This window comes from Aotus nancymaae, unplaced genomic scaffold (genome assembly GCF_030222135.1).
Source record: "Aotus nancymaae isolate 86718 unplaced genomic scaffold, 86718_ANA_hifiasm-v0.15.2.pri h1tg000002l, whole genome shotgun sequence".
NCBI classification, from domain to species: Eukaryota; Metazoa; Chordata; class Mammalia; order Primates; family Aotidae; genus Aotus; species Aotus nancymaae.
In genome coordinates, this window is record NW_026988413.1 from 16912534 (window position 1) to 16928694 (window position 16161).

The following is a 16161-nucleotide window of genomic DNA, read 5'->3' on the forward strand; positions in this document are numbered from 1 at the left end:
GCCAAGATTATGCCATTACATTCCAGCCTGGGTGACAGAGCGGGACTCCATCTCAAAAAAAAAAAAAAAACCCAAAAAGGAGGAAAAAGAACCTATGTAATTTTTACCTCATGAAATTACTCCTATTTTCTTTTTTTCTTTTCTTTTTTGAGACAGAGTCTCACTCTGTCGCCTAGGCTGGAGCGCAGTGGCTCAATCTCAGCTCACTGCAATCTCCGCATCCTGAGTTCCAGCAATTCTCCTGCCTCAACCTCCTCAGTGAGTGGCTGAGATTACGGGGCCTGCCACCACACCCGACTAATCTTCTTATTTTTAGTAGAAATGGGTTTCACCATGTTAGCTAGGGTGGTCTCAAACTCCTGACCTCAAGCAATTTGCCCACCTTGGCCTCCCAAAGTGCTGGGATTTCAGGTGTGAGCCACCGCATCCGCCTCCTATTTCATCAAAGAAAAAAAATTTATAACAATAATAGCCAACATTTATTGTATACTCATAAGATACTGGATATTTTATGTGGGCTGGCTTCTTAAATATTTACCGTCACCTTATTAGATGCTTATTATTATTATTATTAGAGATGGAGTCTTGCTCTCTTGCCCAGGTTGGAGTGCAGTGGCATGATCTCTGTTCACTGCAAACTCCGCCTCCCAGGTTCAAGCAATTCTCCTGCCAAAGCCTCCTAAATAGCTGGGACTATAGATTCGCGCCACCACACTCAGCTAATTTTTGGGTTTTTGTTTCTGTTTTTGTTTTTTTTTAGTAGAGACAGGGTTTCAGGCCAGTCGCAGTGGCTCACGCCTGTAATCCCAGCACTTTGGGAGGGTGAGGCAGGCAGATCATCTGAGATCAGGAGTTCAAGACAAATAGAGATGGGATTTCACCGTATTGACCAGGCTGGTCTCAAACTCCTAAACTCATGATCCACCCACCTCAGCCTCCCAAAGTGCTGGGATTATAGGCATGAGCCACCGTGCCCGGCCCATATTATTATCTCCATTATACAGAGATGGAAACTGAGGTTTAGAGGACTTAACTTGCCTAAGGTCATGTGGCAGAATTAGGATTTAAACCCAAGCCTATCAGACTCCAAAACTCAACTGCTCCTTTCATTCCACCATGCTGTCTCTCCAAGAAAAATACAAAATGGATTTGTAATATTTTTTTTAGAGATGGGAGTCTTGTTATGTTGCCAGGCTGGTTTTGAACTCCTGGCCTAAAGTGATCCTCCCACCTCAACCTCCCAAAGTGCTGGGATTACAGGCGTGAGCCACCACACCCTGCTCACAAAGTGATTTTTTTAAAAATAGGGGTTTCAATGTTTGTGGTTTGTAAGATTTGCATATAACATTTCTATCTAAGTTCTAGCAAATCTCTGTGACCGGCCAAGAACAATAAGAATCACTCACCTGCTGTTTGTCCTTCTTGTGCAGGGTCAAGGTGGAAGGTCCAAGGACTGAGAAAGACCCTCGAAGGCATCCACTTCAGTTCTCCATCCCTTTCCTAGAGACTGATCAGGAGTCGGGCTTCAGAAGGCGCCCCCTGGAAGGTCTTCGCAGCCTCCCGCTAGAGTCAAGAATGGACATGTTCAGCTTGGATATGATCATCAGTGACCCAGCTGCAGAAGCCAGCAGGGCTGGGAAGAAGCAGCTCAGAGGCGTTCAGAACCCCTGCCCATCTGCCAGAGCCGGACCCCGGCACAAGCCCCTCAACATAAAGGACAAGATATCAGAATGGGAAGGGAAGAAAGAGGTGCCCACTCCTGCACCCAGCAGGAGAGCAGACGGACAGGAGGATTATCTGCCGTCCTGTGTGGTGGAGAGGAGGAGAAGTAGTGATGGGGTGAGAACTCAGGTCACAGAGACTAAGAATGGAATGAAGCCAGAAACAGAGAGCACAGAGAAGGAGAGGAATAAAGGAGGAGTGAAAGTCGGGGGACAGGACCCAGAGCCTGGGCAAGACCTGCGCCAGCCAGACCGGGAAGTGGATTCTAGCTGGGGCCGAGGCCGAGAGCCAAGACTTGGCAAGCTACGCTTTCAGAATGATCACCTCTCAGTGCTGAAGCAGGTCAAGAAACTCGAGCAGGCTTTGAAGGATGGGTCGGCAGGGCTGGATCCCCAGTTGCCAGGGACCTGTTATTCCCCACACTGCCCGCCTGACAAGGCAGAGGCGGGGCCCACCCTTCCTGAGAACCTGGTAGGCAGGAATGGCTCAGAAGTCAGCCAGAGGGTCCACTCCTCAGACCTGGAAGGCAGGGAGTCTGCCCCTGAGGCTGTGGAGGACAGGAAAAGTTCATGCAGAAAGCCCTGGGACCGGAGCCTTGAGAATGTGTACAGGGGCTGGGAGGGCTCCCTCACAAATCCCTTCATCAATCCCCCGCCAAAACCCCGGAGAACGTTCAAACATGCTGGAGAAGGGGACAAAGAAGGGAAGCCTGGCATCGGCTTCAGGAAAGAGAAAAGAAACCTGCCTCCTCTGCCCTCTCTACCTCCCCCGCCTCTGCCCTCCTCTCCCCCGCCTTCCTCTGTGAACAGAAGACTGTGGACCGGGAGACAGAAATCCAGTGCAGACCACAGGTAGGTGCCAGTGTGGCCGGGCAGAGCATCACCACCTGACACTCTTAGTGCTTTATGTCCCATCATAACTGTCTGTTCTCAGCTGAATTATTTGTTTCATTAAACTGATGGATCCTGTAGTCCAGAGGGTTCATAGCTTAAGATACTTTGTTAATTAACCTGGAAACTTGGTAACTGTTGCATGTATTTTGTGTTTGTTCTCAGTCCTCAAAAAAGAAGACTATTTGCTTTTAAAAAATTAGCCTTTAGAGGCTGGGTGCAGTGGCTCACACCTGTAATACCAGCACATTGGGAGGCCGAGGTGGGCAGATCACAAGGTCAAGAGATAAGATCATCCTGGCCAACATGGTGAAACCCTGTCTCTACTAAACATACAAAAATTAGCTGGACATGGTGGTGTGCACCTGTAGTCCCACCTACTCGGGAGCGTGAGGCAGGAACCCGGGAGGCAGAGGTTACAGTGAGCCGAGATCACGCCACTGCATTCCAGCCTGGTGACTGAGCGAGACTGTCTCAAAAAAAAACCCTTCAGATGTGATAAGGACTTGAAATTGGGGACAGTAACCAAGAGTTAAATGAAGGATTCATATTAACCCTGGCAGTCTACAACCTGCTAGTCCCTGCTAACTACCAGTGCTTGAATTTTTCTTGGTATGGGCTTTAGAAACACATTGCCTGGCATCTACACTGGCCCTATCATTGTCTGTCTACGTAACCTTAAACAAGTTATTTAACCTCTTAAAGCCTCAGCTTCCTTCTTTATACATGTGGACACATGCACTGTGAATATTTTATAACATTAAAATAACACATTAAATAATAAAGCATGTTAATGCTTAAAAATAAAATCTGAGTTAGGGGTGGTGGCTCACGCCTATAATCCCAGCACTTTGGGAGGCCAAGGCAGGCAATCACGAAGTCAGGAGTTCGGGACCAGCCTGACCAACAAGGTGAAACCCTGTCTCTGCTAAAAATACAAAAAAATTAGCTGGGCATGGTGGCGCACTCCTGTAATGCCAGCTACTCAGGAAGCTGAGGCAGGAGAATCGCTTGAACCCAGGAGCAGAGGTTGCAGTGAGCTGAGATCACGCCACTGCCCTCCATCCTGGGTGACAGAGCAAGACCCCGCCTCAAAATAAAAATAAAAAAATAAATAATAAAGCAAAATAAAATCTGGGCTTTGAAAACAATTTTTCTATTTTGCAACTTAATCTCTACTTTATTTCTGTAACATGCTAGTTGGTTTGATACCCACTAATCTAAGAAACCAGCTTTAGAACAAAACTCTTCAGAACAGTTGTACTTTCTTTCATCACTTCACCTCCTATTTTCTCTTGACCCACCCCATTGAGCTTTGGGAACCTCCTCCTAAAACTACCCTGGCCCAAGGCCACCAGTAACCTCCATCTGCTAAATTCAGTTGCCAGTTCTCCATTCTTTTCTTAATTGGCCTCTCTCAGTATTTAAGGAACACCTGTTGACTCGCTTCATCTTGAAATACTTTCTTCGTTTGGCTTCTGGGTCACCCATGTCCCTGGAAGTCCTGCTTCCCTGGGTCCTCTGAGTTCCATCCTTTTATCCTTCTATCTGTCAGAGCACACCCCGAACCCATCCCCACCTCAGCCCAGGGCCAGACCTGAGACTTTTCTTCTCCATATACACTCACTCCCTAAATGATCTCATCCAGCCCCGTGGCCTTAAATGTCAAGGTCATGCTTATAATTCCCAAATTTAGGCGTCCAGCCCCAACTCCCTCCCCCAGCTTAAGATTTGTGTGGTCATCTCCTGCTTGGATCTCCATTTGGTCGTCTGACCATTTGTACCTAACGTGTCCAAACCTAAATCCTCCTTCCAGGCCACCACTAACCACCACCACCTCCTAAAATAATTGTCATCCCACTAAACGGCATCCCCCTTTGTTTAGTTGCTTTAGGCCACAAACCTAAAAAGTCATCTCTGATTCCTCTCATTTTCACATACCCCTTCCTAACTCAACACCAAGTCCTTTGGTTCTGGTTTCAGAACTTTATCCCAAATCTGCCCACATCTCCTCCACTGCTACCATCTTAATCATCTTGGATTCACCCCTAGAACATTCCTCCCTCAGCAGCCAGAGGAATCTTCTAAAATAGAAATTAAATTGTAAATTCAGTCTTGTCACTCTGCACTCAACATGGTCTGTCATGTAGGATGATTCTTTTGGCTGTAAATTGCATCATTTCTTTTTTTTCCCACTTCCCCCTGCCCACAAATAGCATGATTTCTTATGTGCTCTTCAAGGGGAAAAAAAAATTTGCATATTCTAGAATTTATTTACATATATATGTATATATACATACATATATGTAAGTTTTTCCCAGTTTACAAATAATGCTGTGATAAAGAGCATATAGCACTACTAGTCTTGCTACTTACTAGCTGTGTGACATTGGACAAGCCACTGAATTTGCGTTGGCCTCATTTTACTTATCGGTAAAATGTTGATAATTATAGTAACCACTTCACAGAGTTGTTGTAAGATTAAATGAGTTAGTATGTGTAAACATAAACTTAGTACAGAGCCTGTTCAATATGTTATATGTGTTAGGTGTTTTTTTCTCTGGCTCCATTCTGTTTAATTAATTAGGTGATTTCTTTTTCAGTATCAAACTTTCTTTTAACTTCATAATGTGTTATTATTATTTTGAGACAGAGTCTCACTGTGTTGCCCAGGCTGGAGTGTGGTGGCACGATCTCGGCTCACTGCATCCTCCACCTCCCATCTCAGCCTCCCGAGTACCTGAGATTACAGGTGTGCACCACCGCCTGGCTACTTTTTTGTATTTTTAGTAGGGACAGGTTTCACCATGTTGTCCAGGCTGGTCTCAAACCCTTGACTGAAAGTAATCCACCTACCTCGGCCTCCCAAAGTGCTGGGATTATAGGCGTGAGCCCCAATTCCAGCCCATAATGTATTTTAATATCTAGTAGGGCTTGTAGAAATTTCCTAATGTTACTAATAGTCAGTTGATCCTCTTGGACTTCCTGTATATATGATCACGTCATATGCAAAAAAAAAAAAAACCTTTTGTCTCTCTCCTTTTTAGTAATTATATACCTCTTATTTGTTTATTTACTTATTATTCATCCTTTCCAAAAATGTCTTGGGCGTTTCTGCCTGTTTTTCTTAATGTTCTATGTATTATTGTCAAATTTCAGATACACAACATATGTGGGGTTTTTTGTAATTAATATGTAATTATTTGACATGCTATGTATTTGCTATGTTGATTTCTAAGTCTTTTCTCTTTTTGATGCAATTGTTAATGTAGTCTTTTTTCTCATATGGTCTTTATATTTAAGAAAACGTGTGTGTGTGTGTGTGTGTGTGTGTGTGTGTGTGTGTGTGTGTATTTTAAGACATCCTAAAGAAATTTCTTACTATTTCTAATAGTCCATCAGTTGATTCTCTTGGGCTTTCTATGAATATAACCATATTGTCTGCAAAGAATCCTCATTTTACCTTTTTCTTTTTAATTTTTACCTAATTCTCTTACCACATTGCACTGGCCAAGACTCCAGAACAGTGTTAAATCGTGGTGCTGAAAGCAGTTTGCAGCCTACCTCGCCCCTAACTTTATTGGTAATGCGTCTAGGGTTTCACTCGAAGGCACTCTTATTTGAGATGTGTTTTTATGCTATCAAGTCATGTCCATTTATATATATTTTTTTCACTTAGAGATTTAATTTTTGTTAAAGTACTTTTCAGAAACTCCAGATGATCATGATTCTTCTCCTTTAGTCCATTCAAAGTGAATTTATATCTTAATATTAACCCATCCTTAAATTTGGGGTATGAACTCCCATTCGGGCCTGGTTTATTATTCTGTTAATGTATTACTGAATTTTATTTGCTAATATTTTAAGATTTTGTGTCAGTAAATAAATGAGACTGGTCTATACTTCGCTTTTATTGCACTACCTTTTTTTTGTACAGAATACATTCAGATGATTGCACTATCTTTACCAGGTTTGGTTATCAGTGTTACGTGAGGTCTGTAGAAGAACTTAGATGCTTCCTTCTTTATGTTCTGAGAAAGTCTGAATCCATCCAATAATAAATCCTTTCTCCAACCAGTGCCAGAGCCCGGGTCCCAAGCTCTCCCAGACTTCCCTGCTCCTGCCCAGAGCTTCCCACAGCAGCCTTTCCACACCCCTTCTGGCTGTTCCTCCAAGGAAGCCCACACCCCCAGGGGCAGGTTGGTTCTGGGAAACTGGAATCCTTCATCTGTGTCATCACTGGGCAGGCCAGTCGACCTGGGGAACAGTTATTCCCATTATCTTTTCTCTCTTAACTACCATCTGCACTTTTCAGTCTTTCAGCGTTTTCTTTATAACCAGCTAAAGTTACTTATTTCAGTCCAAAGATGAAATTTTTCTTGGCCAGTTTGAACATGGTTGCATCAGCTGTGTTTTAACAATTTTGGCTTTGGGTTTTTCATTTTGTTTAAAATAGTACAATGGAGGTGATTAGGGCAAGATACTCACTTTCTACTCTTAAAAAAATAAAGTCTGCTCTTTATTGTGGTCCTCTCTCTTAAAAATAAAAAGGACTCTCCCATGAATTTGGCAGACGTACCACCCTCTCTGAGGCAGGGAAGCCAAACCAAGGTTGAAGAAAGAAATGATTAAGGATTTGGAGGTTATGAGGGTTTAGAATTTCATGGCCAGGCTGTGTGTGCCTTAGAGAATGTGTTCAGCTTGTTTTCATAGGCCAATTAGTTCACCTCCTTAAGAGCCAAACCAGTGGACTCAGATCCTCGGTTTAAAAAGACTACTTTTCTTTTTCTCTTCCTACTTCTCTCTCTTCTATTTTTCTTTTCTCCTCTTCTCTTTCCTTCCTTTTCCCTCCTTTTCTCTCTCCCTTTCTATTTGCTGTCTTCTCTCTTCTTTCTTCATTTCTTTAAAGCCCCAGGAAATTAAATGCAGGGACTTCTGCCTTCAGTCCTAAAATGGAAAATGAGAAACCCTTAAATGTCAGGAAATTCCAAAGATAAGGTTCCTACAGCAACATTCACTTGGTTCTATGTGTTTTATGGCATATATCAAATAGCTTTGGCAGGAATGTAACAAGAAAAGTTTATTATTTTTTAAGTGTGAGCAACATCCTGAAATCACGTGTGTCTACATACTCAAAATGTCTTAAATGGAATTCAGATTTTTAAAATTTAATTTGGTCATGTGACAGCTTGTAGATCTTTATGAAACCAAATAACTGCATTGACCAAAATTTCAACTTTTCAGCTGATTGTTTTGGCATCATATAGATTTGGCCTTTCACTGGGGTGTTCGTGTGAGACTTTCAGAACTTCTTGAGGACATGAAACCTCAGTCATTATATGGCTTCCAGATCACACTGTGGTGTTATTGATTCCATAATTTCCATCTTCTATGGGACTGATACAGATCCCCACAGCTCTGGCTGGGCAGCAACCCTCGGCTCTCACAGGTTTAACAGTTCAAGTCAACTTACCAGCCAAGCTGTGGTCTGTCTCAGTCAGCAGGACATCCCTGAGACAACTCGGAATTACCACGTCTAAAAATGGAATGTTTCAAATCTTCAAAGGAGCACACTCTTTGATTAAGTTGATGTTTACAGCAAAAGCTACTCTGGAAGCTTCTGAGAAACTTGATGTAGTAAAGCCATTTATTTCAATATTAGTTGCATTGGAAAACAGAGAGACGGTGTTTGCTCTTCTAAGGATGCTATTGTCCATTACAAGAGTGATTTTCATGTCAGTTCTCATTGAAAGGTGGAAATGGTTGGATATTAGCCACAATGAGGGACAGAAATAGTTTTTCCTTCTGACATTTCGAGTTTGGATCCAGGATAGAGAAAAGCAGAAACCCTGTGAGTGGTCCTAGTATACGGTGGAGGAGCTGCCTGTTAACAGAATGCAAGCTGAGAGCTCACGGAAGCCTCCTCCTGCCTAGCCGCCTGCCCTCAGCACCTGGTGGTAGAAATGCCCTTCCTGGGGTGTGGTGGGTCATGGGGAAGAGCTGCTCATGGCCACTCAGGATGGACAGGCAGAAAGACTCTGGCAGCTGGAGGATGATGGACGTCGGCACGTGTCATCCTTGACCCAGCTGATGATGTTTTTTTTTTGTTTTGGTTTGGTTTTTTTTTTTTTTTTTTTTTTGCAATGGAGTCTTGTTCTTTTGCTAGGCTGGAGTGCAGTGGCATGATCATGGCTCACTACAACCTCTGACTCCCTGGTTGAAGCAATTCTCCTGCCTCAGCCTCCCGAGTAGCTGGGATTACAGGCACGCACCACCACGTCTAGCTAATTTTTGTATTTTTAGTAGATATGGGATTTCACCATGTTGGCCAGAATGGTCTCAATCTCCTGACCTCATGATCCGCCCACCTCAGCCTCCCAAAGTGCTGGGATTACAGGCGTGAGCCACTGTGCCCGGCCCTAGATGATGTTTTAAATGGTTGCTAGGTGCCAGACTGGCCAAGATTTTTTTTTTTTTTTTTTTTTTTAAGACAGGGTCTTGCTCTGTCATCCAGGCTGGAGTGCAGAGTTGCGATCTTGACTCACTGCAACCTCTGTCTCCTGGGCTAAACGATTCTCCTGCCTCTGCCTCTGCCTCCCAAGTAGTTGCGACCACAGGCACATGCCACCACACCCAGCTAATTTTTGTATTTTTTTGTAGAGGCAGGGTTTTGCTATGTTGCCCAGGCTGGTCTTGAACTCCTGGATTCAAGCCATCTGCCTGCCTCAGCCTTCCAAAGTGCTGAAATTACACATGTGAGCCACTCCACCTGGCCTGTAGCCAAACTTTTTTAATCTATAGATGAAAATGATCCTTTGAGTTTTCTTTGCATGTATTTTTGTTTTATATTTTGGGAGGGGAAACATCTTCCATTAAGGAAAGTTGTTGCCAGTGGATTTGACTCCAAGGGACTAGAGTGTCGTGGTGAGGGTGGAGGGGATGCAGGCTGATCATTGGCTACTGAGCCTCCACAAAGAGCATGTGGCGCCTCTGCCTTTGGAAGGATATTTTGCTCTCTTGTTTTGCAGGCAACCTTGGATTCGCTGTTGAGTTGCTGTTAAGAAATGGAGACCAGCGTTGTTTCTGCCTCTCGGTGGTTAGGTTTTCTGAGTTTTATAGTCTTATTAGATCTTATTAGATCACATCTCTTTACCCAGAACGAATGCTTCCCTATCGTTCTGACTGGCAGTACTCCTGTGGCTCTGTGCCTTGCCTCATTTTATTTTCTTCAGCCTTGAAGACCCCTTCCCACATGCACTGACATCCGCTTGTGTACTGGTCCCTGAAGCCTCCCAGCACCTGTTCTGTTGCATCCCCAAGGCATGGGACTTTGATCTCTTCTGCTGCCCTTGCTAGGTTCTCCCTGGTGGGTTAGAGCTTTGTATCAGTCTCTCTGCCCCTCACAATTGTAATTGTGGATTTTTACCTACTCTAATTCAATGATGCTAATGAGAATTAGACATTATTCCCCTTACATATATAGGGACCATATAGTCTTTATCTTTTTGTTGTGTGTATATATGGTATCTAGCAAATGGATCTGTGATTACCAGCCTGACACCAACAGATCCCCTCAGTTAGGATGTATAGATTAAACAAAGCTTTGAAAAGCTCATATGCTATGACCTCAAGGTTGTTAACCTGATCATCTCGTGGTAATTAGAAACTCTGGTTGGCAGCTTTATATTTCTTGATTAAAAACCTAAATAAATTGATTAGGTTTTAGGTATTCTTTCAAAGAGGTTCTTAATTAAAAGATTGAGAGCTATCCTGTTTTGTGCTTAGTGAAAAGATTTTGAATTACTGTATGTAACAGTTATTGCCATTTCTTTATTAAATTCAGAAGCTTTTTTGCCAAATAAATAATAATTTTTCAAAAAAAGAAAGAAAATGATCCTTGGGGAAATGGATTCAAAACAATTTACTAAAAATTAACTCAAGAATACGGCTGCTTTTTTTTTTTTTTTTTTTTTTTTTGAGACGGAGTTTCGCTCTTGTTGCCCAGGCTGGAATGCGATGGCGCGATCTCGGCTCACTGCAACCTCCACCTCCTGGGTTCAGGCAATTCTCCTGCCTCAACCTCCAGAGTAGCTAGGATTACAGGCATGCGCCACCATGCCCAGCTAATTTTTTGTATTTTTAGTAGAGACGGGGTTTCACCATGTTTACCAGGATGATCTTGATCTCTTGACCTCGTGATCCACCCGCCTCGGCCTCCCAAAGTGCTGGGATTACAGTACAGCTGCTTTTTTTAAATCCTGAAGTAGGGATAAATTATAAACAGTAAATGTGGCACTTAAAACCAGCTTTTAAAATATTCGTTCACTGGGCCAGGCTCGGTGGCTCATGCTTGTAATCCCAGCACTTTGGGAGGCTGAGGCAGGCAGATTGCTTGAGGTCAGGAGTTCGAGACCATCCTGTCCAACATGGGGGAATCCCGTCTCTACTAAAACAAAAATTAGCTGGGCATGGTGGCACACGCCTGTAATCCCAGCTACTCGGGAGGCTGAGGCAGGAGAACCGCAGGAACCTGGAAAGTAGAAGTTGCAGTGAGCCAAGATCTCACCACTGCACTCCAGCCTGGCCGCAGAGCAAGACTCCATCTCAAAAAAATAAAATAAAATATTCACTCACTTATTCAACCAATAAATATTTACTGTGCACCTATTGAGTGTTAGACATAGGAATGTAGTAATGAGCAAGATAGACGGAGACTCGGTTCTCACGGAATTTGCAGAATAGTAATAGTTAGAAGGACACAGCTGGTTATGTGATCATAACTGCTGTCAGCGCTGTGAGGAATCCTGGTGCCATGGGAACATTCAACAGGGGTGTGTAGCCTATCATGGAAGCCAGACAGGATCAAGAGGAAGTGATACTTAGGCTAGTGGGAGGTTGGGGAGTGGGTATTCAGTTTTGGTTTTTGTGTTTTTTTGAGACGGAGTCTTGCCCTGTCATCCAGGCTGGAGTGCAATGGCGAGATCTCAACTCACTGCAACCTCTGCCTCCCGGCTTCAAGTGATTCTCCTGCCTCCACCTCCTGAGTAGGTGGGATTACAGGTGTGTACCACCACATCCATCTAATTTTTTGTATCTTTAATAGAGATGGAGCTTCACTGATTTGGCCAGGCTGGTCTCGAACTCCTGACCTTGTGATCCGCCCGCCTCGGCCTCCCAAAGTGCTGGCATTACAGGTGTGAGCCTGGCCATGGGTGTTCAGTTTGAGGGAACAAATAGGTGAAAGCCCTGTGGCAGGAAAGACTGCATCCTGTCAGAGGAACTGCAAGGCAGGAGTGTGGCCCAGGTAGCGGGGGCAGGAAGGGTCTGGGGTGAGACCCAAAGGTATTCTGGACCTGTACACAAGGTATGGATTTGGGCTTACTACCTAAGGGCAATGGAAAACAGGAACGTTTTTAAGAAGGGGAGATGCGGTGGCTCACGCCTATAATCCCAGCACTTTGGGAGGCCAAGGCGGGTGGATCACGAGGTCAAGAGATCGAGACCATCCTGGTCAACATGGTGAAACCCTGTCTCTACTAAAAATACAAAAATTAGCTGGGCATGGTGGCACGTGCCTGTAGTCCCAGCTACTTGGGAGGATGAGGCAGGAGAATTGCTTGAACCCAGGAGGCGGAGGTTGCGGTGAGCCGAGATCGCGCCATTGCACTCCAGCCTGGGTAACAAGAGCGAAACTCTGTCTCAAAAAAAAAAAAAAAAGAAGGGGAGAGAGATGATCAGATTTGCATGTTTAAGGCTCACGCCTATAATCCCAGCACTTTGGGAGGCTGGATCACCTGAGGTCACGAGTTCGAGACCAGCCTGGCCTACATGGTGAAACCCAGTCTCTAGTAAATGTACAAAAAATTAGCCAGGCATGGTGGCAGGCACCTGTAATCCCAGCTACTTGGGAGGCTGAGGCAGGAGAATCGCTTGAACCCAGGAGACAGAGGTTGCAGTGAACCAAGATTGGGCCATTGCACTCCAGCCTGGGCAACAAGAGCAAAACTCTGTCCCAGGGAAAGAAAAAAAAGATTTGCATGTTTAAGAGACCATCCTGGCAGCAGCCTGGATACTGGGTGGGCACCAGTGGGCAGGTGGGGAGAGGCGACAGGGAGGAACAGCAAGGTCTTGTGGTTACCCTGTGGTGTAGCTGCCGTGGGGACTGAGAGAAGTGGGTGGGTTCAAGGGATGCTTTGGAGGTAAAACTTGGGTTAAGTGGTTGGAAGTAGGCGGTAAGAGGGAGGGAGGTCGGGAGTCTGATTTCCAGGTTTAAGACCTAAACCTTTGGATGGCAGCACTGGGCGAGGAGCTGGTTCTCATCAGGAAGAGGCAATAGGATGACAAGTTCAGTTTTGAGATTCTTGTGCATTGTCCAAATGGGAGGAACTCTCAGTTAGCATTTCATTTACAAAAATATGGAGAAGTCGTGAAGAACATTCAAAACACGACTCAAAATCACAGTGTTTGGCATCGGCTGTCGAAATTTGGCTATTACATAGGTTACATGCCCCTCAGCAAAGTTCTTTGGAACAACCAGCTCATTCTAACATCTCTGAGACTCATAAGTACCAAATATCAAACGATCATGGAGGGCCTAGAAAGTAAACTCCAGCTGAGTGGAAGTTACAGCCCTTCCCAGGCTGTGGGCTCCCCAAAGGCAGGGTCTTCTCTCTTTGCATCGCCCACTTTAAGCACAATGTTTACTTATTAAACATGCAGGCGGGATGTGGAATGAATGTTGACAATGTTTAAATTAGAGAGAAGCCTATTTGGATGTGGTTATCATTCATGAAACTTTCACAGTTTCCTTCCTCTCAAAGTTAATGTGTAAATGAAGGTACTAAAACTTTCAAATTCAAAAAATGTTTGTAGAGAACAGAATTAGCTTAATGGCTGGAGGATTAGTGTGATCACATTTCTCCTCCTCAGGGAGCCTAATCACCTACCTGAACCTCAGAAGGGGAGGACTGTTGTCCCTGACTATGGAAATAATGCTAGAATGTCCCAGCACAGTGGCTCACACCTGTCATCCCAGCACTTTGGGTGGCCGAGGTGGGTGGATCACTTGAGCCCAAGAGTTCAAGAGCAGCCTAGCTAACATGGTGAAACCCCGTCTCTACTAAATTATGAAAATTAGTCAAGTATGGTGGTGCATGCCTATAATCCCAGCACTTTGGGAGGCCAAGGCAGGTGGACCACCTGAGGTCAGGAGTTCAAGACCAGCCTGGCCAACATGGTGAAACTTTGTCTCTATTAAAAATACAAAAACTAGCCAGGCATGCTGGTGCATGCCTGTAGTTCCAGGTATTCGGGAGTAGAGGCACAAGGATTCCTTGAACCCAGGAAGCAGAGGTTGTGGTGAGCCAAGATCGCACCACTGCACTCCAGCCTGGGCGACAGAGCAAGACTCTGTCTCAAAAAAGAAAAGAAGGTGATTTCAGTAACAATTTTTCTAAGAAAAAGAAAATTTGGGCAAGGGGATATATTAATATATTCTCTGAACCAGCCTAATTTGATTCAAATTCTTTGTTTTTTCCTCCCATCTTGCACAACCCAGAAAGTCCTATGAGTTTGAAGACTTACTGCAGTCTTCCTCCGAGAGCAGCAGGGTGGACTGGTACGCGCAGACTAAGCTGGGACTGACACGCACTTTATCAGAGGAGAACGTCTATGAAGACATTCTAGGTAAGAGGCCACACCGTCTGTGTGTGGGTCTGAGTCTGGGAGAAAGGGGAGGGGAAATGGGGCTGGCTGCTGGAAACACACGTGCGCACGCACACACACACACACACACACACTCTCTCAAAGATGCCTGTGTACTCAGATGAGAGAGCAGGCTGGGGGAGAGTGAGAGAGTGAGCCGAGCCTCACGGGATATGTGAGAGACCCTGGGGCTGGAGGGGGAAGCCTGGCTGGTGATGCGTGGCCAAGGAGCCAGTGTGGCAGAGTGGCATAGCGAGAAGCGTGGGACCTGGAATCTGAAGATCCAGAACCACGTCTTGGCTCTGCTGCTTATTGGACGCAGGACATTGAGCCGGTGACTTCCCATATCTGAATGTCAATTCTCCCATCTGTGTAATGAGGATGCACCTAGCTCCCTTGCAAGGTTAAGGACTGGAGAGAATGGTATGTCAACTACCTGGCTTATGACGGATGCTCAGTCGTCTGCAGAGATTACTGAATGAAAGAAAATGCTACACACCAGAGCCTCCTTCAGAAACTGTCAGAGTGTGGCACTAACAGGGCATCAGAATGCAGACTAAATGCATGTCTGGTATTTAAAAAGTAACTTTGGCTCTAACGCATCCTCTGAGATTTCAGAGTGGGTCTCAGATTCAGAGTTTGGTGAGTTCAGTCATCTTCAGGGAGGTTGATGGTTTTAGTGAAGTGTGAGCTCCAACTGCTCTCTGCTTGTTGGAAATAGATGTTGGAAATAGATGCTCGTGCTGCAAAGAAAAATAAGCACTGAGACAAAGGATCTTTCAGCAATGCAATTTTTACTTCCTGAACTGCAGGAAGGGTAACTCTCACTAGCCATCATGCCAGGAGAGTACAATGAACAAAGGAAAACAGACAAATTTATCCCCTATGCATTTGGGGTCATCCTTACTGCTGTGTCTGATCTCCATTGGCTGGAGCCAGACCTCATAATCTGAACTAAAACCTGATTGGCTAACAACTTAAAACTTTTCTAAACAGGTGAAAGCAATGGAGAGCTGGGACATGCCTGTGAGCACATCCAGCACAGATATCTTAAAATACAAGGACATAGAATGTACTATGTGCCTGTAAGCATAGCATTTCTAACATGCTTATGGTGGGGGTAGGGGAAGACAAAAGCTGATAAGAGGGAGAAACCCACATGTGTGTGCAGGTGAGGGAGAGGTATGGTGGATATATATAGACATGTGTGCATGTAATCGTCAATACTAGAAAACACAGGAGGAGGAAATAGAAGACTTCAGGAAGGGCAGATACTTAGCTAAGCAATTGGAATTGCACCTGTGTCCAGGATACTGGAGATGGGCTCCTGCCAAAGCAGCGGGATTCCCAGATCTAAAATGGGAGAGAGAGATCTGGACTTCTTTTAGCAGTGACTGCCTAAGAGGATGCTTTCAGTTATAAGGAACAGAAAACCAAACCGTTGGCTTGTATGACCAGAACTGGCGGCTTTTCTTTCTTCTATTTCTTTTTTTTTTTTTAAGACAGGAATCCCAATCTCAGATCACTGCTTCCTCCTCCTCCCAGGTTCATGTGAATCTACTGCCTCAGCCTCCTGAGTAGCTGGGATTACAGGCACCCGCCACCACGCCCAGCTAATTTTTGTGGGGTTTTTTAAGTAGAAACAGGATTTTGCCACATTGCCCAGGCTAGTCTCAAACTCCTGGGCTCAGATGATCCACCCGCTTCAGCCTCCCAAAGCCCTGAAATTACAGGTGTGAGCCACCGCACCCAGCCTCCTTCCTCCGTTTCTTACCTCTCAAGTTAGCTTTATTCTCAGCAGGCTTCCCAGGGCCCCACAATGGCTGCCACCAGCTCCCTGGAATCC

At 44.9% G+C, this 16161-nt stretch overlaps 1 protein-coding gene across 2 annotated transcripts in view; it reads left to right on the top strand.

The window, feature by feature from the left end:
- The window catches only part of DENND2A (DENN domain containing 2A), a 112329-nt gene that overhangs the window by 35321 nt on the left and 60847 nt on the right, over positions 1–16161 (top strand). For both annotated transcript variants that reach the window (XM_064372864.1, XM_012447566.2), the window contains 2 exons: positions 1431–2573; positions 14170–14297. In XM_064372864.1, the coding sequence (XP_064228934.1) occupies positions 1431–2573; positions 14170–14297 (1271 nt within the window). The remainder of the gene's footprint in view (positions 1–1430; positions 2574–14169; positions 14298–16161) is intronic.